The following is a 14307-nucleotide window of genomic DNA, read 5'->3' as shown; positions in this document are numbered from 1 at the left end:
TACCTATTACAACACATATCTTTTGTTCATTCGTCAAAAAATGATATAAAAACAACAGTTATACATATTTAATGTTCAAATGTTAGATATCTCGAGTAGCTTGAGAGTGTTATAATGTCCCCATATACTGATTCAAGTGATACATATATTATCAGACAGTTACATAAAAACAACATGTTTCAATTTCATCTCCAGGGAGACTGTAGCAATTGCAGTATGACGTCATTACATATATATCATGACGTCACAATAGGGACAAGGTATTGAGTGACAAGGTCAAAGCTTACAATGGTTTGACATTGGTTTGAACTTATCTATGAAGCAGTGTTCATTTAACATTTGTTTTAGTTTGTCCAAATTTTGAACTTGATTAAAAGGAAATATTGTGAATATCGTTTCCTTTAGCACAGACATCTAGATGCTCACTTAGTGGGATACATCGGGTTTCACGACACTTTATTTGTTGTTTATGGACACGAACCCGGGCTATCTAAATAGATAAATGAAATTATTGTGGATATTCTTTGTGTCAGGTTATATGTAAGACTTTTTGTATGGCTCGGATTACAAGATTTAAAGTTTAAATTATTACGTATCTTTAGGTCCAATTTCAGCACCGACTTTATAACCATTGTGTCCAGGAAAGCTGTTTTAGTTTCATCTACCTCCATAGTGAAGGTAAGATTTTCATCCATGCTATTCAAAAGTTTGTACACTGTATTTAGTTTCTCCTTAGAAAATGTCCAAACAGCGAAACTGCCGTCCAGGAAGCTTTTCCAATTATCCATGATATAAAGGGCAACATCCCCTCCATAATATATGTATGAGACTTTCTTCTTTATAGCAATAGATGCATAGTTGCTGCAATATCATTTTGATATGAAGACAAGAAATAATGTATGTCTCCACACATTCATTTGCTTTATCGTATGTATGAACCTTCTACACTTAAACTGAAAACAGGAGTCTGTAATTTGTCAATATTGAGAGAAATGATGATGGAGGGGTGAACATTACATATAAGTTACCGGGTGATGAATCTAGAAGTTGTGTAATTTTGTTTAATATCACCAACTGATTTAGTTATGCCAACGCTTGATTACACACGCTTGGATCTCCTCGTGTGCCGGTAAGGTTTCATTGTAGGAAATACGAATCATGGCATCATTAGTGAAGGAGTTGTAACGAAGATACAATTTGTCACTTGAAAGTTCAGCTGCAAATGTGTCGTGAATGTAATCATTTGTCACGTGAAATACGATTTGCAACGTGCATGTTAAAATAATAGTTACACGCAAAAGGTTTGCTTTTGTTTCCTTCGTGGACATATTCTGTCATTGTTTTACAGTATAGTGCTATATTTGTAGCTTTTCTCTACTCCACAGGGGACATTGGTTACGATATGTCTGTTGACTGACATTGGTTTGATTTATTAGTTCACAGAAGGTCGCGGGTTAAGTCAACAGCCGTGTCATACCAAAATACAAACAATGGTACTTGTTGGTCCCTGCTCAGCACTCGGCATTGATTGGTACAACAAGGACAAGTCGGCTCGGAGTCAGTATGATGTATCTGAGTAGGCTATTCGTTTTTAACTGCGGTGCAATATATCAGTGATCTAGCACTATAGTGCTATGATCTAGTATAAGCAGCAGCCACACATACACACGTATGCACGTCGTCATATGAGCGAAATATTCCTAAGCACGGCTATAAACCCCATTTCACCTCACCATTAATTTACACATAAATACTGATAAAAATTGTATATTCTTTCATCAGTTTATTCCCAAAAAAACATTAAAATCACCACATTGTTAAAAATACATTGTATATGATGCGGCATGTAACACCGGTAGCTAGGAATGCTAATATGAATTTTAAAACAAAAGAAAAGACAGTCAGACAGCACCCGTCTCTCCAAAATTACATTTTTGTATGAGAATATGTCTGACTTTGCAGTTAAATCCATATCTAAGAGACCTGTGAAGGTCCGGGGTAGAACAGACCTTCAGCAATCCACGCTTGCCATAAAAGGCGAATATGCTTGTCGTAAGAGGCGACTAAAGGGATCGGATGGTCAGGCTCGCTGACTTGGTTGGCACATGTCATCATTTCCCAATTGTACAGATCGATGCTTATGCTGTTGATCACTGGATTGACTATTATTTACAGACCGCCGCCATATAGCTGGAATATTGACGAGTGTGGCGTAAAGCTAAACTCACTCACTCACCATATCTAAGCTGCCAGGGGATTTCGATAAACATTCATATTACGCGTTATTAATTTTGAATTCATGCATGAGCAAGTTCTGGTTGGTAAGTATTCTTGCTACTGTGTCGGTTATTCACGTGTGCTAAATATTCAATACTGGCAGTTAATAGCTACATCTGCAGTAATTCTTGGGACAAATAAGACCCGAAGACAAAGCACCTGAATCTATGATTAAGGTTGTCAGATCATAACTTCAACAACCACATACCAGGCTAAGATGTAACCATAAAGAACTGCTTCATGTCGTTTTCCAAGCTGAAAGAGTCTGTTACGAGACTGTGTTTTTTGTAATTTGCGTCATCATTGATTAAGTGATAGTGATTATTGGGTCAGCATGTTTAGAGTTTTGAGTGATAGTTATTATGGGTCACATTACGTATCATAAATGTTCAATGGCAATGGTATTTTTAGCGGCAAGATATTTGGATAGCGCTCTAGTTACCTGCCCTTGGCATTCTACTGTTTACTTCCTGTACGCAAAGAGTCTGAGTGACTGACTATATTGCCTGACTACTAACATTGTACACAAGCTCTATCTAGTATTTTCTGCTGTCTGTAATACCAAGATTCTGATGAGTTAATATTTTATATTTGCGACCCATTACCTTGGACTTGTGACTCCACGGCATTATACTAAACATCTGTCTTGTGTTTCATTGTAATTTGCTCATACTTTGCTTAATATGTTATTGAATGTTTTAGACTTGTCCGTGTTATATTTTGCTGGCTGAAAGGGCGTTCCTTATATATTCTATACCTTTGTCGCGGCAAAATAATATCCGTAACCGGCACCCGTAAAAGGCCACCTCCTCGTGGTGGGTGTTGGGTAGCGCTGAGAGCCGTTCACCCCTCGTTGTGGACCCTGCGGGATAGTGGGTCCACTAACCCGTTTGCCGTGTGTTGCGGCCTTGTGTCGGTGGAGGAAGGGATCCTGGTGGTTGAGGGCAATGGGAGCTTGAAGCCGTGTCCCTGTTGCCTAACACACCACTTTGCCCCTGACTTCGCCCAGACGGGTGGTAGAACGTCTATCAATCGGCTGGTCACGCCATGCCCTGTGATGATTTTTGCACACTCAACTGCTTACTGGGTCTTGGCTATTTCGATTTCTCATTTCCAAATTATTAATGTATTTAATGCCTAGAGTCCCATGTCAGAAGTACTCATGGTGGCTCATGGGCCAATCTGGCAATGTTGACCTCCAAGTTCAATATATGTCCAATCATTTGTCACGGACAGAACTACCCTGGCATCTGACCTGGTATACAAATGTTGCTGTTGGTGTCATAGTTGCCGAAGTATAGCATCCCTGTATCCCTGGTGTCGGTATCTTGGAGATCCGGTGCTGTTTGACATCGTCCTTGTTGACACTCCATAGTGGGTGGGGAGTAGGGATGCTGAATTATTTTCCTTCAATAATGGATCCCCAATCATCTGGTTCATGGCGAAATGAAAACAGGAGACGAACTGAAAATATTGATGAATCAACAAGAAGTGTTTCTTCCAATGCTGATTCCTGGGCACGTTTCAAGGTGATTGAGGTAACAGACAATCTTCTTATTAAATTAAATCCCTTTGCCATCTCTAAGGCTGTTTCAGGTATTTGTGGAGAGGTTCTTCACCCGTCTTCGTAGTGGTTCATGTCTGGTGGAGTGGGCATGAAGACAGCAATCTCTAAATCTTTTATCGATCAAAACATTTGTAAATATTGAGGTTGCTGTGTCCGTGCACAGAACATTAAATTCCTGTCAGGGCATGTTCGGGACAGAGCTCGCTGCCTCTCTGACATGACAGAACAAGACATAGCAACAGAACTTCACGATCAGGATGTCACAGCTGTAAAACGTTTCACCGTCAAAAAAGAGGAAATCAATGTCAATACCAATACATATCTCCTGACGTTTGCTCGTACATCCTTACCAACTTCAATCAAAACAGGGTATTTTAATATTGGAGTGGATGTCCCCAGCCCTCTTCGCTGCTTTCAATGTCAGAAGTTCGGTCATGGGGCTAGTTCTTGTCGTGGTTCGGCTGTATGTCACCGTTGTGGTGAACAATATGATAATACAGACTGCAACAATGAGTTACGCAAACTGTTGTGGACCTCATGTTGCTACATCAAAATCCTGTCCTCTCTGGCAAAAGGAATCCAAAATAATGAAACTTAAATGTGAAAGGAATATGTCATACCTTGTCGCAAAAAAGCTGTTGACATCTGAAACCTCATCTCCATTAAATAAGACCTACTCTGCTGCCGTCACTCACGCTGTCATGACATCTCCTATAAGTTGTCAGACAGACTTGACATGGGTTAAGTCTGTAAAACCCATCACCTTATCTTCAGTTGCAAGATCATCTTCCACAGTAACTCAATCTACATCTGGATCACAGACTGAGAAACAGCCTGAGCCCAATTCACAATCGTCTGACAAACAGACTGACAGTCAAAAACAGCAAGGAAAAAAAATAGATAGAAAAACAATTCCCAACATCCTTTCATCTTCAGATGTTCCTGTAGAAAACTCTTTGGGCCTCTGGATATGGAGATCACTCTGTCCTTATAGGACAGCATGAGGAATTTACCCTCCACACATTCGCGTGGAAGATCACCAATTGAGCCACCATGACGCAGTCCAGTCTATTGCAATGGAAGTGTAGAGGACTAAAACCTAATTTCATTGAGGTACAATTGCTGATACAGGACTTCATCAGCCCTATGTCTCCAAGAGACATTTCTTAAAAATAATGATACCTTGAATTTGAGACAGTATAGCAATTATCATTCTTTCTCTCCTCCGGGAGATCGAGCGACTGGAGGCGCTTCTATTGTCGTTCATCAGAGCGTAATACATAGCCCTGTCACTCTAAATACAAATACTCAAGCAGTTGCTGTTCGCCTGACTCATTGCTTTGATATTGTGCAGTTTGTATATCCCTCCATCTTCCAACATTTGCCAATCAGATCTTCAAACTCTACATTATCAGCTCCCCAAACCATGTATTATTATGGGGGACCTCAACAATCCACTTTGGGGAAGTGTCCATACTAATTAAAAAAAAGGGCAAAATCCTTGAGGAATTCATTTCCTATAATAATCTATGCATTTTCAATGACGACTCAGTCACGTATTTACATACAGCTACGGTAAAATATTCTTTTCAGGATTTATCACTAGCTGATTCCAAATTATACAATGAATTTGAATGGCTGGTCCATGATAACCTATGTGGGAGTGATCACTTCCCCACCATGCTGAAAAACATCAACCGTGGTGATCATCTTCTGTATCAAGAAGGAACTTTGCCAGGGCTGATTGGTCATGATATCAGACTCTGTGTGCTGAACACTTGAAGCCTGATCCTTTTAAGAACAGTGAAGATCCCAGTTAGTCCTTTTCGGATATACTAAATGACATTGCTGACAAAACAATTCCTAAGTCCGCTGCAATTCTACATATTCGTAAGCCATGGTTTACAGATGAGTATAAACAGGCCAGAAAATGTAGGAAGAAATCTGAAAAATATTTTCGCAAACATCCTACAGGTCATGATCTAGACAAAGTCAAAATTATTAACGCCAAGGCTACACGTACGCGTCAGTCTTGGCGAAATTATGTTTCCAAAATAAATTCACGTACACCTATGTCAAAGGTGTGTACTATGATTCAAGAATAAAGAGCAAAGGTTCAAAATCTACTGTTCATCATCTGAAGGACGGTGATACAACAGGAAAAGAAATGAATCAATTCTTACACAGACAATGTTGAAGATTATAATTATTTTCGTTACATGAGCTCCATACCGCCCTTGAGCAAGCTCATGATGCAGCTACAGGAGCCGATGATATTCACTCTCAGTTCCTAAAGCATTTGCCTGAATCATATTTAGAAATCCTTTTGATCAAATATGGACGTCAGGAATTTCCCAGCTGTGTGACGTAATGCCATTGTTGTCCCTATTCCAAAGCCTGGCCGGGATCATACTGATCCGTGTAATTACAGACCAGTCTCTCTAACGAGTTGTGTCTGTAAAACTATGGAACGTATGGTGAATAATTTATATATAGATTAACTTGGTATCTTGAAACCAATAACCTTATAAGAAATATTCAATGTGGTTTCAGGAAAATCGTAGTACCATTGATCACTTGGTATGTTTAGAATCCTTCGTTAAAAATGCTATTGTTATACCTTACATTGTATATCAAGAAAAATACAAACTAAAACCCTATTGACGAAGAACAGTAAAACCACTAGTATATCACAGGTATCCATTTAAGACTAGTAATTGAATATAAAACAGTTTAACTATAAAGGGCAATACAATATAAAATGGGCTATAGATTGCCAACGACCGAAGGTAGATCACCACACCGGGGACTATGGGGACTTACATTACTTTTGCTTCCTGCATGGACCCCAGCCGGATTTACATCATCCCCACAGCCATTGCCATTTATGCAGAAAATTATCCATTAAAATGAAAAAAGTACTACGATAAAATCCTGGAAACCTTAATTTTACATGAAATGCCTTGGGACTCACGTGCCCTCTCAGGAGTACAATACTTTTACAGTACTTTAACCCCCTTTGACGGTACAGCCGCTATAAAAGATATATTCATGAATGCTTACTGAAAGGCGAGGATCCTCCGTTCTACATCCCTTGTGATGAAAGAACCACAGTCAAGCCTGTCTTGCTTGACTCTGTTGAAAATTCCATCACAAGGGATAATTTTTTTAATCACCAACTACGTAAGTTCTCATTTAATTAATTTTAAGAGAATTAGATTTGTTGACTGATTTGTAAATAGATAAATATTTTATGATTGGAAGTGTAAATTGATAACTCAGATTGTTAGTGGCGACAACCTCAAGGGAGGTTGACGTACTGTGAAATTATTGTCCTTCTGACAGGGTGCATTAGTCCCCAAGCATTCGAAGTGAAATTTAATCTTCCACATTTTTAGTTATTATTGCATTTTAATATGTAGGTCCCCTAGTATGGTGATCTACCTTCGGTTGTTGGTGATCGATTTCCCATTTTCACATGCGTATTGTCTAAAATAGTTTTCTGCGTTTAAAAATATATGCTAGCTAGTTTTAACCCTTTTTGTGATATTCTAGTCATTTTATAGTCGGTAACTGGTTTTGTAACTGCTTGTATTTATTGTTTATCTACAACATTTCTCGTCACTATATGGCTGCAATATTGCCGATGTGACGCTCTCACTCACTATTGAATATTTTAGACTTGTCTGTGTTATATGGGGTTACGGTAATTTATTGGCCTTAACAAATACGTTAAGCTGATAAGGATAAACCTTATGTATTAATAACTTATGTATTCGAGAGATGCGGCGTTTCGATACAGATTCTTGTATCGTTGTAAAGCATGTTGATCCATAACGTTTGTCATCAGATTCACCAGCTTGCATTAACGATTTGAATGTCAACAAAAATCATCGGGAAAATAATTCGATGATGGTCAGCTGTGAAACGTATACAATTCTGATAGACAATCGACAGTTGGGGTAACTTGGGGTAACGATAGATCGATGATTTTGAGCGATTGTAATGCTTTGTCAAATGTGAATCAAAGCCTCTATAATGACATCACGGTAGAATTATCGTTAAACCACATTGACATCTTTCACAACGACACAGTTTCACAGCCTAACGAGGCAGAAAATGCTTATGACTACGAAATTAGTCCAACAGGGACTACAGTAGCTGTCATTTTAAAAGATAATTTCACTGGCCACGATCTGGTTTACTACAGTGCTGAGTGCTGTCTAGACGCACGTATATATTTACACAACATCAATGGCAACCACAAAATTACTCTCTTGTAAATCATTAACGTACAATACAAGGTCACAATAGAATATATTTTGCATACAAGGTGCGTTGAATCACTTGTGGCGTTTGGTGAACACAAGAATGTGGGTCAAATGTTGATAGTCCGTGTCGGAGCAAAGATCGCCCTCAATGTCCTCAATTCGAATGATTAGCAGATTACAAAATGCCACTCCCACAAATGCCGTAACTTCTACAGTGGTATAGATCAATGGGAAAAATAAGTAGACATATTACTGCTTGATCTGTACCACGAGGCAGATGATTTTTGTCATATATTCTGGTTCTTCAACTGGTCTCGGGAGATATACATCTGGGTGGGGAGGGTATTTGAAAATCTGACATGATGCAAATGAATGAATTCGATAGTACATGAATAACTTGACATACCCGACATCCAGGTACAACCAGGAGTCCCAAGAGATACCAGCCACACGAAGTCATTGTTGATCTCCGACGCCTAGTTGTGTGTGTATGTCGTGTGTTGAGAGGGTGGCCTGACATACCAGTTATATACTTCCTGGTTGTATTGAGAACACTGTGCACTGTGTCCTACAACGTGTAGTCAAGCTATTTAAGATTTTGCTTCCCTGCACACATTCAACCCTTACACAACCCCGCTTCAGTAAATGATTAAAAGATACTTTTGTGAAGTGTGTAGCGCCTTCCTTTTATGGAAATGTTTGTAAAGCTTCAAACATTTACATTCAGTGTTTTTTAAAGAGTTTTGTTATTACAGTTTCATGATTTTAGATGGTTCCGATGTTAATCTGAATGAAGGTGATATCACTGCATCTCCATTTATTCAGTGGATTCACATGTACTAATGCCTTAAAACACGATTATTGAAACAAAATTCAGTGGGTGAATTAGCAGTATACAGTGAAAATAATACAAATGGAACGGCGACAATCTGGGATGACATCGGTTACAGCGCTCTCTCGACTCTCGAAAGTACTGGAAAAAATAGGCATTAAATGGTGGAACGTCTGACATATTGTTTGATATAATGGGAAAGTAGACAGTTGTAAAGCTGAAGCCAACCCTCGTGTCAATCGGTTTTGGAGGGGTAGGGAGGTGATGGGGGGTAGGGCGGAGAGAATCGGTCATATTTTGCACAGATTTTCATATGAAACATGAATAGTTTTCTTTAGACTCTTTCACTCAGATGCTTAAATCCGCAATGAAAATATTCCAACAGACACAGACAGACAGATATGTTAGTGTAGTCTTGCCTCATTGATTTGTACGTATTTATAATAAAACCAAAATATTTATACATGAAATACATGTATTTAAAATTATACACTTATATATTGTAACGAGACGCCTTATACAGGGTTAAGAGAAATGTTCCCTAAAAAGAACAATTCAAAACACAGATAAACATCATATATACACTGTTAAACAAGCGGAAATGTAAATATGTATATAGAGTACAGAAAAGTATGTTTTTAGACAATACATTAAAACAGGCTTTGACACTTATACATTGCAAACAGAAAGTAAGCAGCACTCCAAATTTTGTAATCGCACGTCATTCATGAATTTAAACATTGCCATTTACACTCTAAGGTACATGCTACATTTTTGTGGTCAGTGGGAACGTAAACCGATATGTTAGAACATGCGAAACAATTTGTTTTATATTTGCTTAGTTTGAGTGAAGTGCAACATTGTCAAAAACAGCGCGAAAAACTGTAGAGCTAGAAACTATAGCTCCTTCCCGTCTTCTTTCTTCTCCTCCTTGGCAGTTGGTTAGACCAGAAGTTGATCTAACATTGGCACAATTTAAAAAATCAGAAACAAATGACTTACAATATAAACAAGAATATAATCAATTAAAAAGTAAATATAGCATTTACAAATCCTTATTTACAGATGGGCCCAAAGACGGTGGCGCAGTAGCTTGTGCCACTGTCATTGGATTCAAAACAATAACTTCTAGAATTCCAGGTAACAGCTCTATTTTTACAGCTGAAGCTAAAGCCATGTTAACAGCTCTTCAATATATTCAACGACATCCTAAATGTATACAGTATATAATCTATTCAGATTCCCTTTCTTGCCTTCAGGGTCTTAAAAGTATTTCTTGCAAACATCCACTTTTGATTGAAATCATTGAATTGTATAATGATCTTGCTACCGGCCAATACGACATCGTCTTTTGTTGGTTGCCCAGCCATGTCGGAATTTCAGGTAACACGATGGCCGATTTTGCGGCCAAGGCAGCACTCAACAAATCTGGGACACCACTTCTTATTCCATACTCAGATTATAAAACCACTATTAGGTATTTTTGTCCGTGGTCTGATGCAGAAGAAGCGGGACATCCAAGTGGGCATAAATAAATTACATGCAATAAAACCCTATATTGGTTATACCTACTTGGGTTGTCAATCCAGATTTGAGGAGATCATCATATATGTCGCATTGGCCACACAAGGTATACTCATGAATACCTATTGAAAGGTGAGGATCCTCCGTTCTGCATCCCTTGTGATGAAAGAATTACAGAAGTTACAGAAGAATTAAAGAATTGTGAATATTCCATCACAAGGGATAACTATTTTAAATCACGAACTATGAAGGATCTTTTTCGTAACGTAAATTCTCATTTAATTATTGCATTTTTTAAAGAATTAGATTTTTTAACTGATTTGTAAATAGATATATATTTTATGATTGGAAGTTTGAATTAGTAACTAAGATTGTTAGTGGCTGTATCCTCGAAGGGGGTTAAAGTACTGTAAAATTATTGTCCTCCTGAGAGGATACGTAAGTCCCAAAACATTTGAAGTAAATTTGAACTTAACAGGATTTTTAGACGTAGTATTCATGTCTTTTAATTGTGGCTAGCATTTCTTACAATCGCCAACAGGTGAAGGGATGGTGTAAATCCAACTAGGGTCCATGTAGGTAGCAAAGGTACTGTCAGTCCCCATGGTCCCTAGTGTGGTGGTCTACCTTCGGTTGTTGGCGATCTATAGCCTGCTTTTATATTGCATCGTCCAAATAGTGATATTAGTTTTTACGTTCCACACTAGTTTTATTTCAAATTGTGATAATCTAGTTGTTTTACTGTCCTTCGTTGACAGTTTTTTTTTATAATATACATATAGCTCCGTTCATTGTTAACTGTTCACGTCACGATATGGCTGCAATATTGCCGAGGTGACGTTAAATATTAACTCACTCACTCATTACATTAGGTGGTGGTCACTACATACTGACTTAAAATTTGTGTAATGATATAACGTGAGTAAGGCTAGATACCTGCAACTTCTTGTGTACTGGGAATGCCCAGTTGGATTTGCGTCTTACTGCTCATAGATGACTCCATTTGGAAATCTTGTGTCTGAGGCGCTCTACAGGTCGTTTCTCCGAAGGCGCATATACAGTCATATGACATCCGACTGTCGCGCTGTAGGCAAGACCTAGCCCATATCAACAGAAACAGCGTTGTTTGGAGCAAACTATCTTAGTCTCAGGAAGTAACTTATGGCTCGGTTCTAGGTAACTTCTATGGATGACAGGATGTAGGTACCCCAAATATTCGCTCCACATTCAATCATTGACCATGCCATAGAGTCATTAAGCTTCGTAAAAGTCCCAAGCTCCATGCCACTTAAACTCTGGAACTTAGCTATTAAGAGCCCGAACAGCTCTACAAGGAAAACTTGCTGATGCCTTTGCCATTCTTTTGTAATCCGAGTGCGTTGTGAGTACCATTCCCAAATATGTATATTTCTCCATTATTTCCATATATTTATCTCCACATTTACAAAACTAGGTTGTTCTTTCCACCTTGGCACCACGAAAGTGTATTACTTTAGATTTAGAATTGTTTACAGTCATGCCATTCTCCATTTATACATATTCTTGCAATTATTGTAACATGTGTCCATAGTGTTACGATCTATTCGATAAAAAGTGGGCACAAACCGCAAACAGGAGAAAGAAATCCTAAACTGAATTTACTATGTGCCCACTAACGAGACACCTCATGTCATCAGAAGGTTACGTATGGCAGATGACAATGCTTGCGTAGTCATTCCCCTTTTAGAGGCGAAACAAGTCTCCCTCACCTTCCTGATCCAGCGACAGATTATCAGCAGATTGACAGGCGTGTATTCGTGTTCTCCGGCCGTGACCCCACGTGTTCAAAACTAAGAGACGATAGCTTTGCGAAGATGGGTACAAGGGGTTTTATGTGTGTCGTGTTAGGCTTTATCCGGGGAGGTGGACAACGGGGAAATGAAAATACGTTTGTTCTCGAACTTTCTGCAGGCAACGTATTTTAATTCATTTGTGCATTGATTGGTTACTTGTTATCAGGTTCTTATGTTCAGTCTATTTTCGCAATCTGAACCAGGCATCCAGGGATGATATTACCTCCACTTCTTTACATCATGAGTCTTTAAGAACTAGTTGATGGGATCAAATCCCGCCTAAAATCCTAAACTATCTGAAATATTTTAAGAGTTTATTGGTTACTAAAGCAAACCGTGTATGACACTGAGATCTATCTTGCTACCACCGGGCTATAGGTGTGGTAGCTAAACCGAAATATGAACAGGAATTTATGCATGTGTCAATCATAGGACATCACGTGAAATGCATGACGTCCTCCAAGGCAGTAACTCTCTAATCACACAGCGGCAGATACCTCCAAAGTAAACGTTCTGATAAGTCCCCACTATAACCTGGATAAATCTATGGGTCGACCCGATAATTCTGTTACCTCCCCTTTGCTGGTTCCGCATTCTCGGTGGCCAAGCTTGCCAATGTCAACAAAGATAGCGGTTGCAGCTGCAAATGTTTGTTTGCCGTGCGACTCTGACGAATTGACAGGTTCGAAAAATATATACGCAAGAACTCCTTCTACCTCCCCCAGAGAACCTCTGCATGGTTCGTATTGCCAAGTTTAATCGGTTAAATAATTTAAAAAGTCAAAGGGAGTTGTGGTTGCTACACTCAACTTCGCAGCTTAGGCACCTGATTGGATAAAAAGCCAGGCAAGGGAGGTAATGAATTCGTCGGTTTGAGCTATAGATGCATCCAGGATATAGTGGAGATTCATCACAACATTTGCCCTGGAGATATCGAGGATGATAGCAGCATTGTAGATGTGAAATTAAAATGAAACCGATTCATTAAGTGGGGTCCCACAGAACATTGATTGTGGATGGCTGAGGTAGTACATATTGTTTGGGTTCATGCTGACTGCCATACATGTATCAGGTAAACCTGAGATTAAAGAAGTCTCTGATTCAATGTGGAGAAGCTGAAGAACTAGGAAAACACGAGACTGGGAGTGGCGTTTGGCTATGGTGAGATCGACCGAAACGTGTTCTGTAAATCCTCCAGTCTTCCAATAATCTACAGCTCTCTATATAGTCCCCTTGCTCCAAGTAACTGGCGTGAGAAGGGAGTACACTATGTTGGTTCCTGTATTTAAGCCGAGAGACAATACAAGTGTGGAAATGATACAAATAGTCTGAACTGAAAGTTCAAATTATGCCTTCGAATCTGTACCCTATTTTGTACTGCCTTTTGTGATGTTTCTAAGGTGATTTCTATATATTTGTACACAAAATGTTGCATTTTCAAATTCTATCACAACTCTTTGTTGATTGTTGACTTCACACTGAACTTTGTTTTCAAGAAATGTGTTGTTTCAACTCAGTCCGGTGAAGACCTATGTGTGAAACCAACAAACAATAAATGTATATGATGCAGATTTCTAATTGGCAGTTGTGTTTTACAAATTGTTCACAAATCAACCAACATCCTAACTGCACGTAACCGTGGATGACGTGACAGACACGCGTATAAAAATAAGCTGGCTATCATCATTGAAACTTCAGCAAAACACTCATGCGTTTTCAACATATGTCATATTTCGGATTTTACTTTCTTAGTAAAGTACAAATTCTAGTACTTCTTGGTTGAGTCCCATCCGGGATTCGAACCCGCAGCCTCAGAGTCAGGAACCTAATGGCCATCACACAAAGTCAGCCGCCTAGCCCGCTCAGCCACCGCGACTTTCACTTCAACCAAAAAGTGCTAGAATTTGTACTTTACAAAGAAAGTGAAATCCCAAATATGACACATGTTAACGTTGCATTTGACCACTTTCTAAATGGCATCGTGTAATCACACTCATGCGTTTT

The 14307-nt window shown here is 38.9% G+C and overlaps 2 protein-coding genes across 5 annotated transcripts in view; both read right to left on the bottom strand.

The window, feature by feature from the left end:
• LOC137286178 (fibronectin-like) overlaps nt 1-14307 on the bottom strand; it is a 263485-nt gene that overhangs the window by 67128 nt on the left and 182050 nt on the right. The window lies entirely within an intron of this gene.
• Nucleotides 1-14307, bottom strand: part of LOC137286175 (receptor-type tyrosine-protein phosphatase H-like) — a 298258-nt gene that overhangs the window by 181000 nt on the left and 102951 nt on the right. For 2 of the 4 annotated variants that reach the window (XM_067817867.1, XM_067817872.1), the window contains exon 1: nt 8522-8590. The exons of 1 other annotated variant lie outside the window; for it this stretch is intronic. In XM_067817867.1, coding sequence (XP_067673968.1) covers nt 8522-8575 — 54 coding nt within the window. In that variant the 5' untranslated portion in view covers nt 8576-8590. Of the gene's footprint in view, nt 1-8521; nt 8603-14307 lie in introns of those variants that run through there. One more of the 4 variants, XM_067817868.1, reaches the window with a different exon arrangement.

The sequence above is a fragment of the Haliotis asinina genome, chromosome 6 (assembly GCF_037392515.1).
Source record: "Haliotis asinina isolate JCU_RB_2024 chromosome 6, JCU_Hal_asi_v2, whole genome shotgun sequence".
Lineage (NCBI taxonomy): Eukaryota > Metazoa > Mollusca > Gastropoda > Lepetellida > Haliotidae > Haliotis > Haliotis asinina.
This window is presented reverse-complemented; position numbering and strand designations above follow the sequence as displayed.